The sequence below is a fragment of the Rhododendron vialii genome, chromosome 2a (assembly GCF_030253575.1).
Source record: "Rhododendron vialii isolate Sample 1 chromosome 2a, ASM3025357v1".
Lineage (NCBI taxonomy): Eukaryota > Viridiplantae > Streptophyta > Magnoliopsida > Ericales > Ericaceae > Rhododendron > Rhododendron vialii.
In genome coordinates this window covers 41785745-41803436 of record NC_080558.1, presented here as the reverse complement: position 1 = coordinate 41803436, position 17692 = coordinate 41785745, and the positions used below count along the sequence as shown (strand labels likewise).

The following is a 17692-nucleotide window of genomic DNA, read 5'->3' as shown; positions in this document are numbered from 1 at the left end:
GTGACCTTCCCCACAATCCCCCGCAATTAGTTCTTTGATTGTTACAGTAAACAAAAAAATTGAAATATAAACATCAGTTGGGGGATATCTTACAGGGACGCATTCAGTTTTTCCAATTGTGTCGTGCATTTGGTGGGAGCATCGGACTACTTCTATATATTTAGTGGCGTCGACAATTTTTGAGTTGGTAAAATCTAGACAATTTTTTCATAATGAAATATTTTTTTTTTAGATTCGATCACACAATGTTTTAGTTCTTTGAATACCTTGTTTATCAATATAAATTAGGTTTCGCTCCGGTTAATGTTGGTGTGATTCAATAATTTTTCAAATATAAGTTATTTTTTGACTTGTATGAATGTAAAATTATAATATCTTCTGATGTATAAGCAACTTGAGAGTCAAACTAATTTGATTAGAAAGTAGACTAGACAAGTTTTCTAACGGTTCAAACCACGTGCAAATCGGAGTTTAGGAGAGCCTGTGACAAGGCCGCAAATTTGATTAGTTTTGATATTTCAAGGTTGTGCCTGAGGCGCATTGAAACTCAAAAATTGTACAAACTTTGTGGGTTTATCCCGGACATTCTCGAACTCCGATTTTCCCAAGGTTTGAACCGTTAAAAAGTTTGTTGAGTCTAATTTCTAACCCATGTAGTTTAAATCTAAAATTATTTGTACATTGAAAGATATGATCAATTTACACTCAGAGAGTTGAAAAGAAAATATTTCAGTAAAAAACTCAGCATCTCCTTCATTTTAAATCGGATAAAAACTTATTATATATCGATAAAGAAGATTTTCAACGTACCAAAAGTTACTGAAATCCAATCAAAGGGATAGGTATATGGATAGAGCTTCTTCTCTGCATTCAGTTTTTTCAGTTGCGTCGTGCATTTGGTGGTAGCGTTGGACCACCTCTATTTTTTTACTAGCTGAGCAAATCATCCGTGTAACATATTAGATTGTTTGGCTATTGAAAGTATTCATAATCAGAAAACTTCTTTCTTCAAAGAAAGAAAAAAAATAGATGTTCAACCTTATGTGCCATTGATTCTTTAATTAATGGTAAAGGTCTCTGCAGTACAGGGTTCCTGGATTCCTTTCGATGGTCCGACTGCAAATCTCAATCCACCTAATTCGTTAAGCAGTAGAATTTATAAATTGCGGATTGGAACAAACACAATTGAGAGAGGGCGTCAACTGAGAATATTTCTTCGATGAAGTCTGGGCGCACAATGTGGTCTTTCTTCTGAATTCCAAAGTGCAATCAATATAAGATGGAGCAATGTTTTTTGAATTCTCTATTTTTTCGACCATTGAAATTGTACATATTTATCTATAGCTGAGATTTACGGGTATAAGACTAGAAATATACTTGGAAATAATGAATATTAGAAAGAAGGATGAATGAAAAACTAAAATTAATGTTTCATAATTTTGGCCGCTTCGAATTGCACTTAGCCGCTTTGAATTACACTTGGCCGCATCGAATTGCACTTGGCCGCATCGAATTCCTCTTGACCGCATCAAATTGCATTTGGCCGCATCTAATTACTCTATCATGCATGAAATTGCACTTGGCCGCCACTAATTACTTTATGGTCTGACAATTTTTCGCGGCCAAGTGCAATTCCTTGCGTCCAAGAGCAATTCTACGAGGCCAAGAATAATTCGATGCGGCTAAGTGATGTGACCAAGAGTAATTAATAGCGGCCAAGTGCAATTCGATGCGGCCAAGTGCAATTCCATGCGATCAAGTGCAATTTGATGCTACCAAGAGTAATTTGTAATGCCTCTCTCGCATGGGGTGGGACCATACGCATATTTGGGACTCACCTCATGTGAGATGGGATTAAAAAGAACTGTTGTATCTACACACAAAATTTTGGAAAAGTGGAATTTGATACTTTATTTAGACTATTTTAGAAAGCATTGAGCCGTGCTTTTAGGCGCGCGCGGGAAATTACTAGTAGTATTTTTATATTACTTGCAGCTTCACCCTTCGCTGAGCTAGTTGCCAACAAATTTTTGAGGAAAAGCTAATTGAGTTTTGAATGGAACATAAATTGGATTCGTAATTACGTCGGTGACCTTCCCCACAATCCCCCTGTAATTAGTTCTTTGATTGTTACAGCAAACAAAAAATTGAAATATAAACATCTGTTGAGGGATATCTTAGAGGGACGCATTAAGTTTTTCCAATTGTGTTGTGCATTTGGTGGGAGCATCGGACTACTTCTGTACATTTAGTGGCTCCGACGATTTTTGAATTGGTCTAATCTAGACAATTTTTTCATAAACCAAAAAAAAAATATTTTTATGATTCGATCACACAATATTTTAGTACTTTGAATACCCTGTTTATCAATATAAATTAGGTTTCGCTCCAGTTTAATGTTGGTGTGATTCAATGATTTTCCAAATATAAGTTATTTTTTGACTTGTTTGAGTGTAACATTATCATATCTTCTGATGTATAAGCAATTTGGGAGTTAAACTAATTTGGTTAGAAAGTAGACTAACAAGCTTTCCAATGGTTCAAATCATGTACAAATCGGAGTTCGGAAGAGCCTGTGACAAAGCCGCAAATTTGATTAGTTTTGATATTTCAAGGTTGCGCTTGGGCGCAATAGAATGCGCCTGGGGCGCATGGATTTGCGCCTGAGGCGCATTGAAACTCAAAAATTGTACAAACTTTGCGGGTTTATCCCGGACATTTTCGAACTCCAATTTTCGCAAGTTGAAACTGTTAAAAAGCTTGTTGAGTCTTATTTCTAACCCATGTAGTTTAAATCTAAAATTTTTTGTACATTGAAAGATATGATCAATTTACACTCAGAGAGTTGAAAAGAAAATATTTCAGTAAAAAATTCGCATCTCCTTCATTTTAAATCGGATAAAAACCTATTATATATCGATAAAGAAGATTTTCAAAGTACCAAAAGTTAGTGAAATCTAATTATAGGGTTAGGTATATGGATTGAGCTTCTTCTCTGCATTCAGTTTTTTCAATTGCGTCGTGCATTTGGTGGTAGCGTCGAACAACCTCTATTTTTCTACTAGTTGAGCAAATCATTCATGCAAAATATTAGATTACTCGGATATTGATAGTTTCATAATCAGAAAACATCTTTTCTTCAAAGAAAAAAGAAGAAGATGTTCAACCTTATGTGCCATTGATTCTTTCATGGCAAAGGTCTCTGGAATACAGGGTTCTTGGATTCATTTCGGTGGTCCGTCTGCAAATCTCAATCCACCTAATTCATTAAGTAACAGAATTTATCGATCGCGGATTGGAACGGACACAATTGATAGATGGCATCAACTGAGAATCTTTCTCCGATGAAGTCTGGGCAGACAATGTGGTCTTTCTCCTTAATTCCAAAGTGCAATCTATATAATATGGAGCAGCGTTTTTTGAATTTTCTATATTTTGGACCATTGAATTTGTACATGTTTATTCTATACTTGAGATGGGTATAAGACTAGAAATATACTAGGATATAATGAATATTTGGAAGAAGGATGAATGATAAACTAAAATTAATGTTTCATAATTTTTGCCGCTTCAAATTGTGCTTGGCTGGTTTGAATTACTCTAGGACGAATCGATTGGCTTTTGGCCGCATCGAATTGCACTTGGCCGCATCAAATTGCACTTGGCCGCATTAAATTGCACTTGCCGTATGAAATTGCACTTGGCCGCCACTAATTACTTCATGGTCTCACAATTCTTCGCGGCCATGTGCAATTACAAGCAGCCAAGTGCAATTCCTCGCGGCCAAGAGCAATTCTATGCAACCAAGAGTAATTCGATACGGCCAAGTGCAATTCGATGCGGTCAAGAGTAATTCGTAGAGGCCAAGTGCATTTCGATGCGGCCAAGAGTAACTTGTAATGCTCCTTTCGCATGAGGTGGGACCCTACGCATATCTGGGACTCACCTCATGTGAGATTGCATTAAAAAGAACCGTTGTATCCACACAATTGTTTTTTTGTAAAAGTGGGATTTGATACTTCATTTAGACTGTTTTTAAAAAGCATTGCGCCGTGCCTTTAGGCGCGGGCAATTACTAGTAGTTGTTTTATATTACTTGCAATTTCACCCTTCTCTGAGCTAGTTGTCAAAAAAAATTTGAGGAAAAGCTAATTGAGTTTTGAATGGAACATAAACTGGGTTCGTAATTACGTCGGTTGCATGCAATATTTGATACATGGCTGTTGAATGTGCTGTATGGTGGCAAGTGTTTTATTTTTTTTGGATTGGCAATTTTTTTTTTTTAAGGTGACAAGTGGTTTTTTTTTGCTCTTTTTGAAAACAAAACGTAGCTTTTTTTATTTGTCAACGCAAACTGTAGTTTGGTAGTAATTAATAGAACCACCGGGCCAATCCCTTGAGATTTCGGAAAACTAACGTGTTATTGGTTGGTTTTTCCAACAAATATGATGAGGTAGATTTCGATACTACGATTGGGAGCAATGCTATGAACACATGACTACATGAGGTAGACACTTCGAGATATATGCATCTTAAATCAAGATACGTGTCTGAACTTGTGTACGACAATGACGTCCCATTCATTTTGACATACTCCAGTTGGAGCCAGAAGGCCGGGTGGCACATGCAGGATTTAAAGCATAAAAAAAATTTACACAATTCAGCGGTCGAAAAATCTCTCGGTACAGAGACACATGAGTTTTCGAAACTGAGAAGATCGGACCTTCGTGACAAATGCCCAATGGTGGTTTTTGACTTTCATTGGTTACATTTACAAAATTTATATGAAAAATGCAATCACGTTGCAGGTGTTCGTCAGGGACCCGACTACACGTGATGAGTTGGCTTTGGGATAATTATTTTTTCCCTGTCTTCATCGGCTAGAAAATTCGCGATTTTTATACTCCGTCCTATAATATTTGTCTGGTCCGCAAAACGAGAACGTAAAAATAATAAATTTTTTGCAAGAAAAACTCTAATTTTTTTCAACAATTCACTAGATATTAATGAGTTCTTTAAATTTATGAAAAAAAATTAAATTTTTTTTGAAAGAAATACATTATTTTTGAGTCGCTGGGAGTACTTTAGAGGTGTCAAATATTTTCTAATGGCATGTCTTAGAAATGGAAAGAATATTGTACTGCCATTATTTTTAAAAAAGTACTCATTGAGCTAAACTCTATGCAACTCCTATATATTGTGTCCTAAAGTAGGGAAAATTTTAAAATGACACATGAACTTTTGCTCCAATGTCACAGAAACACTTAAACTTCACTTTATATCAATTAAACACCTAGACTTCCAAAATTCCTAAATTAAGACACCTGCCTTTATTTTCCGTCCAATTTGTCAACAAATGTGGTGCCGTGGCATTTTTCTCCCGTTAACTGCCGTATTGGCACACAACACTCAGTCATTGCAAAGCACACGATCAAAATCCCCTTTTTTTCTCTCTCCATGCCTCCGTCCCCTTTTCACCAGAACTCGTTTTTTCTACACGGCTCCCTCACTCTGGTTAATCAATTTCATTTCAACAGCCAAACTTGTTTATCTTCCACAAATAATTTTCCTCTTATTTTTTTTTCAATTTTTTCCACAAAACACAAAACCCACCAAAACCAAGGAACAAAAAAACCACAAAAAGTATCACAACTATTCAAATCAAAATCTTTCTCTGGTTATTACTGGAACTGGAGGAACTGGACAAATTGAAACTGAAGAAACACTGAGCCATACCGTGATTGGCGGTGCCAAACCGGTTGGTGAAGGCAGCGGCGTAAATCAACGGGTACACGATGCAATTAGGGAAGTTCCCGATGGATCCTCCGATTAGGTAGTACGCCGGAGGCTCATGGTACACGACGCACACGATGAGCTATTGTACAATGACTGGGACTTAGTGGCAATGTACAGAGAAAGAGAGAGAGTGAGAGAGGCAATGGAGTTAACCGCTGCTGCGGTAGCCTCGGAGGAAGAGTTGGAGTGGAGGGGAGTTGGGCGGTGGAGGGGAGGATCAAAGAGAGGTGTGTGTGTGTGTGAGAGAGAGAGAGAGAGAGAGAGAGAGTGAGTGAGTGAGTAGGGGTTTACCAAAAAAAAGAGAGAGAAGAGAAGGATTGTGTGCAATGAACATGTCTAGTGGGCCCATTTAACGCCTGAAATGTGTCACATCAGCAGATTTGTGAAGGAAATGGATGGAGGCTAACGACAGATGTCTTAATTTGGAGATTTTGGAAGTCTAAGTGTTTAATTGATATAAAGTGAAGTTTAAGTGTTTTTGTGACATTAGAGTGAAAGTTCAGGTCCCATTTTGAAATTTTCCCTCCAGAGTAATATTCCTTAGAAAATAAAGGGTAATATGACTGTGTTCTTTTAAAAAGTATGTGTGTGTGTATATATATATATATCGGGGCGGTTCCGGGAACACCTAAAAAAACACCCCATAGCTCCCGATCAAATTTTGATGATCCGAGCCGCTCAATGTGATCAGAACGTGATTTTAAGGGTACCCGCGAGAAATCAGCAAAAAAAATAACCGGGAAGGGCTTGATCCGAACAGTTTCGAACGGTTTTTTATTGAACGGTTCAAATAAAAACTGCTTAAATCAAACCTTTCCCGGTCATTTTTTTTGCTAATTTCTCGCGGGCACCCTTAAAATCACATTCTGCACACATTGAACGGTTCGGATCATAAAAATTTGATCGGGAACTATGAGAATGAGATTATGGGTGTTTTTTTGGGTGTTTTTTTAGGGTGTCCATTGAACCGTTCCGTATATATATATATATATATATATATATATATATATATATATATAACTGATATACAAAATGAGATTGCTTTTGTTCACGTAATTCTTGAAGGATTTGATCTAAAACAAGCTCTTAATAAACAAACTGATCTTGAATCGAGCTCGTGGAGTTTTTGATTCCTTAACATTATTTTTCGCTCACCTGTTTGCCTAGCAAAAGATCGAACCATGGAATTCATGCGATATTTAATTTACTACTAACATTCTTGAAGAAGTGGACCTAGCGAGTCACTTCGAGTTTGGTCTACTCAGCAGCGGAGCCAGTATCTTTACAAGCGCGCCGGCATTACTTAACTGAGGAAAGGAGAAAGAATGACCTAAGATGGAGTGCAATTTTGTTCACCTTCCTTAAAAGAGGGTGAACATTACCCTCTCTTTCATTGGTTGAAATGGTGTGGACCCCGTCACAAAGTGATGTCATGCTTACCATGCAATACACTTTTGAGTAAGCATGACATCACTTTGTAATGAGGTCCACATACCAAGGAAAGCCTTAAATAAGAGAGCAGAGGGAATCCAGGGCCAGGGGGAAAAAAGAAAGAAAGAACAAGACCACAGGCAGCATCTATTTCATACCAAATGACTAGAAAATCCCATGCCCATGAATCCGATTTCTATCAAACCATCACCCAAAAAAAATCAGGTGTAGGGAAGCACTAAACGTAACTATTAGGCCCCGTTCCGCTAAGGTTCTTATTTTTTAAGTACTTATTTTCCGTTTTACGAGACAGGTCATTCTCTCACAATACATCGCCTCAAGTACTTGTTCCCTAGCAGAACAGGGCCTAACTGTGTTATCGTCATCAAACTAAGGATGCAAAAGCAACAAGATCCATCACCTATTCATAGAAGAAAAATTAACTATTTCTTTCATCAACAAAATTTGTGTAAGCAACACCATTTGCCTCTAGAGGTTTTGAACTATAAAGACCAAAAAAAAACATACATTTAGTCATCTGCATTCTGATCATTCTACTATACATCTGGTTCCTCCTTCCTCAGCTGCTGCACCATTGGTTTTACAGGCTTACCTCCCACAGAGTCACGTAACACATCTGACATCTCCCTCCGATGATCGGTCATCTCCTCTTCGGCATTGGTTCCAAACTTGCATATGTTGCACCGGAATTTGAAATCATTGTGTTGATCTCTAGCGATCTCATTTTCACTCACTTTAGCACCAACATTTGTATCCTTCAATTCCCCTTTTAGCTTCAATCCACAATCAACCGAATCGACATCATTCATTTTTTGTTCATTTGAATATTCAGCTCCCTCCACTGATGCCTCAGAATTGTCACCATTTTTGTTCAGTGTTTCTGATATGCCTTTCCTTCGCTTTGTGCATCCTTCATGTAAGTGGTTTAGTGGTTTTACAGGCTTACCTCCTACACAGTCACGTAACAATACCTTCGCTTTGTGCATCCTTCTTCAATTCCCCTTTTAGCTTCAATCCACAATCACCTGAATCAACATCATTCATTTCTTGTTCATCTGAATATTCAGCTTCCTCCACCAATGCCTCAGAATTGTCAGCATTTTTGTTCAGTGGGTTTAGTGGTTTCTCATATTGCCTTTTCCTTCGCTTTGTGCATCCTTCCTTTTCCTTGTAAGCGAAGGAAAAGGCATTAGCAGAAACCACTAAACCACTGAAGTGAGTGAAAATGAGATGACTTAATTGTAAGTGGCGCTTCAAATCAAGCTCACATTTTTGTTCAGTGGTTTCTGCTATTGCCTTTTCCTTTGCTTTGTGCGTCCTTCCTTGTAAGTGGCGCTTCAAATCAAGCTCACATTTGCCTCTAGAGGTTTTGAACTATAAAGATAAAAACAAAAAAAACACTAACAATTAGTCATCTGCACTCTGATCATCCTACTATACATGCATCTGATTCCTCCTTTCCTCAGCTGCTGCACCATTCGTTTTACAGGCTTACCTCCCACAGAGTCACGTAACACAACTCCCTCCGATGATCGGTCATCTCCTCTTCGGCATTGGTTCCAAACTTGCATATGTTGCACCGGAATTTGAAATCATTATTTTGATCTGTAGCGATCTCATTTTCACTCACTTCAGCACCATCATTTGTATTCTTCAATTCCCCTTTTAGCTTCAATTCACAATCAACCGAATCGACATCGTTCATTTCTTGTTCATCTGAATTTTCAGCTTCCTCCACCAATGCCTCAGAATTGTCAGCATTTTTGTTCAGTGGTTTAGTGGTTTCTGCTATTGCCTTTTCCTTCGCATTGTGTATTTTTCCATGTAAGTGGCAGCTCAGATCAAGCTCACATGTGACAGCAACCTTACACAGAGAACAACTCCACAGTTTCTGTAACTTTTTACTCAAATTGACTGAGGGCGTATCATTGACAAATTCAGTAATTGGTGCTTCAGATTTCCGCTTTACCCCAGAAACGCTCGAGTCCAAAGGCTTAGCCTGCAGCAAAATAATACTATGCAGTAACCTTGAAACAAGTTACATAAAAAAAATTTAGATAAATAACGAAGATAATCATGATGTGGGGGAGGGGCAGCAGAATGCAGATCAAGTGTTCTTATGTATCTCACTAGTCTCATGCCGATTAAAGGACCAAGGTTTTATTAGTAACTAGAATCTCTTATATTCTTCTCAGTCCAATGTGGAAAGTGGAAATGGACAATCAGATAGTAAATTGCAAAATGCAAGGGAGGAAATTATGAAAACCGAAGCCCATACTAGGTTCATTCCCACTTCATTTGAATATTCAGCTTCCTCCACCGATGCCTCAGAATTGTCAGCATTTTTGTTCACTGGTTTAGTGGTTTCTGCCTTTGCTTTCTCCTTTGCTTTGTGCTTCCTTCCTTGTAAATGGTCGTTCAGTCGATGCTCGGATGTGGCATTGAACTGACACAGAGAGCAACTCCACTCTTTCCGTAACTTCTTAAACAAATTGACTGAGGGAAAATGCTTAGCCTGCAGCAAAATAGTATGCAGTAACCACGAAACAAGTTGCTTAGAAAAGGAAGATAAATAAACGAATATAATCATGATATGCGGGAGGGGCAGCAGAATACAGATCGAGTCTTCATATGTAATCTCACTAGTCTCATGCAGATTAAAGGACCTAGGTTTTATTAGTAACTAGGCTATCGTATTCTTCTCAGTCCGATGTTGTATGTGGAAATGGCAAATCAGATTGTAAATTGCAAAATGCAAGGGTGGAAATATGAAATCCCAACCCCATATGGGTTCTAAGTAAATTTAGATCACAGCTAACAAGTTAAATATTAGGTATCCATGCACTTCAATGTGTATTATGACTCTTCCAACATAAGTTTGCAAGTGAGGCAGCATGAAAATGAAACTACTGAAGAGTTGCTATCATATCGGATCTCCATGAATCCCAACTCTTTAGATACGAGGCATGCAACAAACCCAAAAGCTGGGTATGTATATCTGGGCGTGTCCCAATCCGACACAAGAAAATATGGTCGTGTATTTGGTGGCGAATAAAGGAGGTGGCAAACAAAAGGGGTAGAATGGTCTCACAATAGGAATCGACAATAAGAGAAACTCTCTTTTTCTTTTTCTTTTTTTTTTTTTGTATTTTTGTGTATGGCAGAAACTCTAAGCGTCGTCGTCTTCTTCTTTTTCTTGATAATACTCATGTCATTCAAGACCAAACATACAAGTTCTTAGGGGTGTACCCTAGAGACAAACCAAGCTTGCCGGACAGCCTTGGCCCTCAACAGACAACAGCTATACGTCACAGGTCCAACAAAACACCAGAAAACAAAACTCACAGCCCACATCTAAGGAGGGAAATAATGAAATAAGAAAGAGACAATAAAAAACCCCTACCAATCTGTCAGCAATATTCCACTGGATAAACCCCAGGCATCACTAAGAAACTCGAAGCTTCTTTATGTTCATATTCCACCATCAACCCAAGGATAAGAGGGTCCAATTTGCTTAAAACTTGGATCAACAATGTGAGACCCATGCCATGCCTGTATCCTAACTATATCCTAAAGCAAGTGAATGATGCAACCGCCCGATGAAAGGTAGACAGGGGAACCTACATATGACATCCAACGGCATTCACATGGTATACAGAACACGCGCATGATGCAACAGATTGGAGTAGCCCATTTTTCCCTTGTAGATCCAGCGGTAGTTGATGAAAAATTCTGTTTAAATTTTTTTTTTTTTAACTTATTCTATAAGGAAAAGGAGGCTTCTGTATGGGAGGATAAATTTAAGAGTCCCTTTTCGTATAATTTCAGAAAAGTGAAATCTACTAGTTCTTAGCACATGTTTGCCTGGTTGAATTAGGAATTAACATGACTAACAAAAAAGTAGCATAACGAAAGTTCGGAGAACTCCAAAATCCCCTGCGTAATGAAGGTAAGTTTCATACAGAAGATCTCGAAAACAGTAGGTTGAAACAGAAACCAATTGGTCGAAGTAAGCATACATGAACATGAGCAGATACAAAAAATACAAACGGTTACATAAGCCACGATAAAATAGAAATTACGAGTCTAAAGTAATTCCCTACTCTTTCACTGAGTTGTCAACCATTGGGGATTTCCAATCCTGCAATATACTTTGTTACCCAAATCACACGGTATAGTATGAGTCAATTGAATAATATGTATCATCTTCTTAGGCTTCATAAACTTCAATCATCTTAACTAGGCATACATATTCTTTTGCCCTCATTGCCCGAGAAGGTCTACATTGCCCTATAGCTCACCTAATTTTTCAAGTAATCAACAACAAACCCCACTTTAGGAGATAGTTGCAACTTACAAGCAAATGGCAGATACCACGCAGTAGATACAAAGAGAGGCCGCCAGACTCGTTCCCAAATACTAAATGATTTAAGGAAATTCGCAACATGCAACAAAATAGAATAAACATGACAACCACAAGAAAGGTTTAGTCCATTACCAATGAGATCACTTGTCCCTTACTAACCTCTTTGATCGGTTCAGGAATTGGCATCCTACCCTTCAATACCGCCTCTGGATCACGTTGAAATGGAAAAGCACCAAGAAGTATGCTGTCTTTAGTCTCCACCACAGAACTCCTCCCATCATTCTCTCCCTGCTTTTGGATCCTTTTCCCAAATCCAACCCCTAGGTGCCCATAATCCTTCAATGAAAGCCCTACCAAGTCGCTACCCCTATCGAAAACCCCTTCCATCGTCATTTCCCTAGCAACTTCAGTTTCCAACTCCCGCCTGCGCGACAACCCTGACGCTTTGATCTCTTCTCTGATCCTCTTCTTCTCCATTTCTTCGGCAACCATCAACTCCCTCTCATCAAGTGCGTTCCCCAAGATGTCACTAACGACTTCAGCTTCTAACTCCCCCTCCATAATCATTTCCCTAACGACTTCCGCTTCTATCTCCCGCCTGCGCGACAACCCCAACGTTCTGATCTCTTCTCTGATCCTCTTCTTCTCCATTTCTCCGGCAGTTATCAACTCGCTCTCATTAACTGTGTCATTAAGTATGTTCCCCAAGATGTCACTCATCTTTGGAACTTCTTGACAAACCCCTGATAGACAGTCCACAATATCAAAACCCACAACCATGGATACTCGATGCATATAGACCGACACGCGCAGAGTCGGCCCTGAGCTAAACCCAAGAGGCGGCCGCATTTAGGCCCCTAAAAATTTTCAAATTTTAGGGGCCCTCCAATTTTAGTACCCTTTGTAATAGTTTAGCTAGAAGGGCCTAATCTTTAACTTTCGCTTTAGGCCCTGAAAAGTACGGGCCGGCTATGGACAAGCCTATATCTAATTCAGGAGAGGAAATCACAGTAAAGATGATAAATTGCACGATGAGACGAAAGAGAGAGATGGGTTTTCTTGGCGCAAACCTTGCGATTCTTGTTCTTGGCCCGAACCTGATTGCAATTCTTGATGGGTTCACGTGTCTCCGTCTTTCATTTTTCGCCGGAGAGAATCATACAGGGAAAGGGTTGGTGGGGTTTTGGAATGGAGGAACACTAGTAGTAACGTAGGAGTCTAGGAGAGAGAGAGAGCGAGAGAGAGAGAGAGAGCGCAGTAGCCTTCATTCAATGTCCTGATAAACGGTCATAGAGGGCCAATTATTGGGTGGTTCCGGAGTATTATGGCAATGTGGTATTACATGATTCAGGGTTGCTAATTAAAACCAAGCTACTCCAGTTTGAAGTCGTGTTTGTTAAAGCGTTCAAGATCGGTTTGCTTCATACACAAGCCAAATCTTGAACATTTTTTAAAACTTGTTAAAATTTCAAACCAAACTTGAACAAACTACTACTCGGCCCATTTGCCTTGTGACGTAGTATAAAAAGTTGTTTGAGATTGACTTCTCTTTGGCATGATTAAAAGCTTGGTTGAGCTTGTCTCGTATCATAAATAAGTCAAGCTCAAACATATTTTCGAAACTTGTTAAAATTTTAAATTAAGCTTGATCAACCACCTGATCGGCTCGTTTGACTTGTTTATCACTTCCTAATTCTGCATATAAAAGATTCTAATCATACAACATGGATCACTGATTGTGTTCCAACTTCCAACCAGAGACGGATTTTCGCCACGCGTGCCCCCACTCAAAACCCCAAAAATCATTTTGACTATATTATGTAATTATAATTTATGAGTTCTATATTTAGGTCTCGTTTTCACTAATAAAAAATACAGTACTAAAATCTTAACGTATTCTACCATCTTATTTTCACTAATAAAAAAGTTTCAGCATTCTACTATTTTGTTTTCACTAACAAAAAAGTTGTCAATAAAATATGTTTTTATTATAATAACTCTACTTACAAACCTATAACAACTTTTATTTTCACTACCGGAAACAACTTGACATTTCTTAACAATTTATTCACTACCGAAAACACGTAACAATTCAACCACAAATAAAAATCTATAAAATTTTCACTGCTGCAATAAAACACCTGCTCGGCCCGGCACTGAAATTTGTTTCCCTCCACCACCGATTGAATAACGTCTCAGTGGCAATTGTGAAGGAAAATTTTGGAAAAAAAAAAAGAAGATAAAGAAAACAATAAACGAAGGGGTAGCAAAACCGGACACAAGAACACAGAGGACGCAAGGCTGAAGCAAAACCTTTGGAAAGCAGACGACGCCCCCACCTTACTTGCTTGCTTGCCTGCCTCCATTATCAGTTCTATTCAATTCAGTACTAGTCTACCTAGACCTAGAGTCTAGAGATATGGAGCTTGCATCTCTGTTGCCTAGTTGCAAAATCAGGGTATTTTCCATCCCAACAAAGGTACCTCTCTCTCTCTCTCTCTCTCTCTCTCTCTCTCTCTCTCTCTCTCTCTCTCTCTTGCGGTTACTACAGACACTTTCAGTTTTTTAAAATTACCCCTTTAACTAACTGTCTACAGGAAAAGAATTTTTTTTGCTCCCCTCTTGGACTGTTTCCTACTTTCACAATCCAAATTCCATTACGGATTAATCTCAAGATTTTCTCCTTCCATCTTTTGCATAACACCATTTGTACATCCATGGCTTGTGGCTGCGCGTCTAGTATACATATTTTGTGTGTGTGTGTGTGTGTTTATATGTATATCTTTTGTATTTGCATTGATTTCGAATAAAGTAATTTGCAAATGGGCGAACTAAACCTTAATGGGTTCGATTCGCACAAGGGAAATGTACAGAATCCAGTTGATCAAAAGCAAAAGCAAGGAGTGAAGTTGATGAAGAGCTTGGCTCCACCTCTCATGGCTGCATTCTTAGCCTTATCCCCATTCTTCATTTCCCCAGGTAATAACAAACTGAAACACTTAAACTTATTCACGGATTAATATCTGCAGTTTGATTTACTTACTAATAAATCTGCCGTTGCTTTTTCATCAAAATACTACACTGCCAATAGCAACACTTATTTGCATGGAAATGCCTAGAACGTTTATGTTTTCACTGGCATTTGGTTTACGAAGAGAGCTATGTTATGTATGTGCAAATAGTGTAGGATTGGTACAATGGATAAGAACTAAGCACCATAATTGGAGTTAGAATTGGATGAACTGGTTGTAAAACAATGTAGGTAGTGTAGATACTATGTTCAAGAGTTTATGTACCTATTTTCACTGTCGTGGGTTTTCCCCGCGACGGTAGTGGAGCTTATTCAAGCATGGTATGAGGCTACAGTGGATAGAAGAAGAGCAAAGCTTTGGAAGTTGATTGCGCTGTGCTTGATATGGCATCGTATATATTTTGACGGGGACAATATGTCGTTGCTTAAATTTAAGAGTCTTTTTCCTTTCTAGTTTATTGAGTTGGGAGCCGAGGGAGCATAAACCAACCATCGATTAATTCCTTGGCATGTTAGATACCTTTGGAGTTTAGACTTAGAGAGGTGTACAGGCTCTATTGATTGTTCGGCCTCTTTTGGTATTGTTGGCTTTTTGGCCTTTTGTTCTTAGCTTCCAATTTTACATGGGTGGCATCTCCTTGATGCCTTTTTCCAATAAATTAGTTTATTCCTTATCATGAAAAAAGAAAAGTTTATGTACCTCTGGTTACATATGCTAATCTAGTGATGATAAATGAGCAGTAAATGAAGATGAATTTTTTGCTAGATGTACAAATGATTATCGAGGCTTAGATTGGGAGTGTATGGCTTATCCTTGCATGGTATAGTTTCTTTCAAAGGTCAAATTGGTTAATAATTTGCTGGCACTTTATTGAAAATACCAGTGATTGTTCTTCATGTCCAAGATGAAGGCGGCATGCTCCAATCACTCTTGAGAAGTATTGGCCTTAAAACATCTATGGGTCAAATGGGGCTTATCTTAGAGGGTGCTGTCTTAGCTAAGAGTTTGCCTAGTTGTTTGCTTCTTTTGTCTGTTTTGATGCTTCTAATTAGCAGATGGTTTGTCTTTTGTTTTCTGCAGTTTCGTTGTTAGCTTAAAATGAAGCACTTATCCCGAAAAAAAGAAAAGAAAAGAAAAGAAAACATATGTTGGCACTTGCATAGTTTGTCTCCATGACTTCAGAGCACAGTAGGAGACTAATATGGCAATATCCTTGGTCGTTATAACATGGTTCTAACTTCCAGTTTTCCATAGGAATTACGGAGTGCCATCATTAATATGGATAGTTATTTCATCGGTAAGAAAAAACGAAGCAGTTCCCTTCTTCACTATAGATTGTTAGAAACTCATATATAGATGCTGCTTGTATAACTTGAAAACCATGTTTGTCCTCTCTCTCTCTCTCTCTCTCTCTCTCTCTTTCTCAATGTTGCAGTGTCACTTGGACAAGAAATAGATGTACAAAGAGGAGCCACATTGTTTCGTCGAACTTGCATTGGATGCCATGATGGAGGTGGAAACATAATACAACCGGTGAGAGTCCTTTACCCAATAAAATCCCAGATGACCATTCCTTGCGTTCGAATCACTTCCTTCTCTAATCCACAGCTTTCTTGTCTTTGTATAGGGTGCAACATTGTTTTCAAAAGATCTACAGAGGTAAATCTATCCAATTTCAAATTTTAGTACTTGAGATTTATATATCGACATTCTCACCCAGTTCAATTCCCTGGCACAATAATTCATATCATTTTAAAGTATAAAAGTCAAACATATCTACCATTGCTATCCAACCTTGAGAATTAGTTCACACTTCACAGTCCAACTCTTTGATCTGGCAATGGTTTCAAAACACAAGTTGACGATGAAAAAGCATTTGGAACACAACTACACATAGTTTGGAACATTTCTACCTTTGGATGTTAGAGTTGTGAAAGGGAAAGAAAAAGAAAGGGAAAGACTTAGATTTGTTAGGTTGCTTTTTCCATTCTCCTTCTCTTCCTTCCACAAATCGAGATCCATTGATGGCCAAAAGGAGACTCTGCTCCTTGCTTTGGCGACTCTGATGATTCTTGATTTTGCAGAAATGGAGTTGCTACAGAAGAGGAGATATATCGCGTTACCTATTATGGCAAGGGAAGAATGCCAGTAAGGTTTCTTAAATCTCTTTATATACATATTTTTACGTAGATAATATAAGCAAAAGGAGATAATGTGTTCTATTTTTTTTTGTTATCCCAGGGTTTTGGAGAGAACTGTACACCAAGGGGCCAGTGCACTTTCGGAGCCCGCCTACAGGAAGATGAAATCAAAGTCTTAGCAGAGTTTGTGAAGTCACAGGCTGATCTAGGTTGGCCAAACTAGAAAGTTATGGGGATTGATTTTTCTGCTAAATAAACTCGCGTAACTTCTGCTTTCAATTCAGTGAGCTTGTTTCACCTGGTAATGCCAAAAAATCGTAAACCTAGAATTTGTAAACCAATAGTGTTGAGTTTTTGGGCAAATAGTCGATGGTAAATAAATATGCATCTCTGCTTTGAAGGAGGGCAAGACGGTAATTCTACATACTAACTCACCTATGCAATTGCTGACTAGGGAGAGGTATAATGGACCTTTTAAACACACACACACACACACACAATACCCAAACTCCTGATGTGGGAGCCAGCCCAGTTGATGTAAGCCCAAGAGTCTCGCCACTAAAGAGTGACACCACAACAGAGGGCCCAAGAGGCCTGCACTAGAGGTCAAACACCCAAATCACAACAGGTGGGCGAGACTTGGTTGCTTAATTTGCATCTCTGCTAATTCCATAAAAATAAAAAAATAAAAATTTTCTGAAGCAGTTGTCGCCTCTGTACAAGTATTACTAGTGAAATTAGCATTCTAGAATTCTTAAAATTGTTTTCAGAAGTAGTTGCTGTCTTTGTACAAGCAGATACTTTATGCAGATCCAATCCAGAAACCCAATCCCTTGATTAGCAAGATGCCAATCAAGGAAACACTTGAAAGGCCTAAAGCCTTGATAAGCTCTCAACAAACTGAT

General features: G+C 38.5%; 2 protein-coding genes across 8 annotated transcripts; one reads left to right on the top strand and one right to left on the bottom strand.

The window, feature by feature from the left end:
• Positions 1-7624: 7624 nt before the first annotated feature.
• Positions 7625-12942, bottom strand: LOC131317811 (uncharacterized). Of its 7 annotated transcripts, none has more exons than XM_058347465.1 (5): positions 11774-12899; positions 9527-9763; positions 8744-9247; positions 8517-8622; positions 7625-8273 (listed from the first exon to the last, which is right to left on the bottom strand). In XM_058347465.1, exons 1-5 carry the CDS (start codon positions 12461-12463, stop codon positions 8206-8208), a joined length of 1605 nt encoding a protein of 534 aa, XP_058203448.1. In that variant the 5' UTR covers positions 12464-12899; the 3' UTR covers positions 7625-8205. The 7 variants fall into 7 exon arrangements, with proteins under 7 accessions (XP_058203448.1, XP_058203445.1, XP_058203446.1 ...); XM_058347462.1 differs by having other exon boundaries at positions 7655-8622; positions 11747-12357; positions 12685-12873; XM_058347463.1 differs by having other exon boundaries at positions 7655-8622; positions 11774-12357; positions 12685-12873.
• Positions 12943-13867: 925 nt separating this feature from the next.
• On the top strand, positions 13868-17187 carry LOC131317818 (cytochrome c6, chloroplastic). Its single transcript, XM_058347475.1, is given in 7 exon segments — positions 13868-14093; positions 14476-14593; positions 16082-16179; positions 16274-16305; positions 16731-16794; positions 16888-17002; positions 17005-17187. Coding segments are annotated over 7 exon segments (510 nt in total). The 5' UTR covers positions 13868-14033; the 3' UTR covers positions 17028-17187.
• The last annotated feature ends 505 nt before the right edge of the window (positions 17188-17692 follow it).

Bases quoted from the DNA above. Each gene is read 5' to 3' on its own strand.
- LOC131317811 (XM_058347460.1), bottom strand. From the start codon at position 12,463: ATGCGGCCGCCTCTTGGGTTTAGCTCAGGGCCGACTCTGCGCGTGTCG. The intron at 9,764-11,746 runs GTAATGGACTAA...ATTTTGCTGCAG, and splicing joins AGGGACAAGTGATCTCATTG to GCTAAGCATTTTCCCTCAGT. The intron at 9,248-9,526 runs GTATGGGCTTCG...ATTTTGCTGCAG, and splicing joins ATGAAGTGGGAATGAACCTA to GCTAAGCCTTTGGACTCGAG.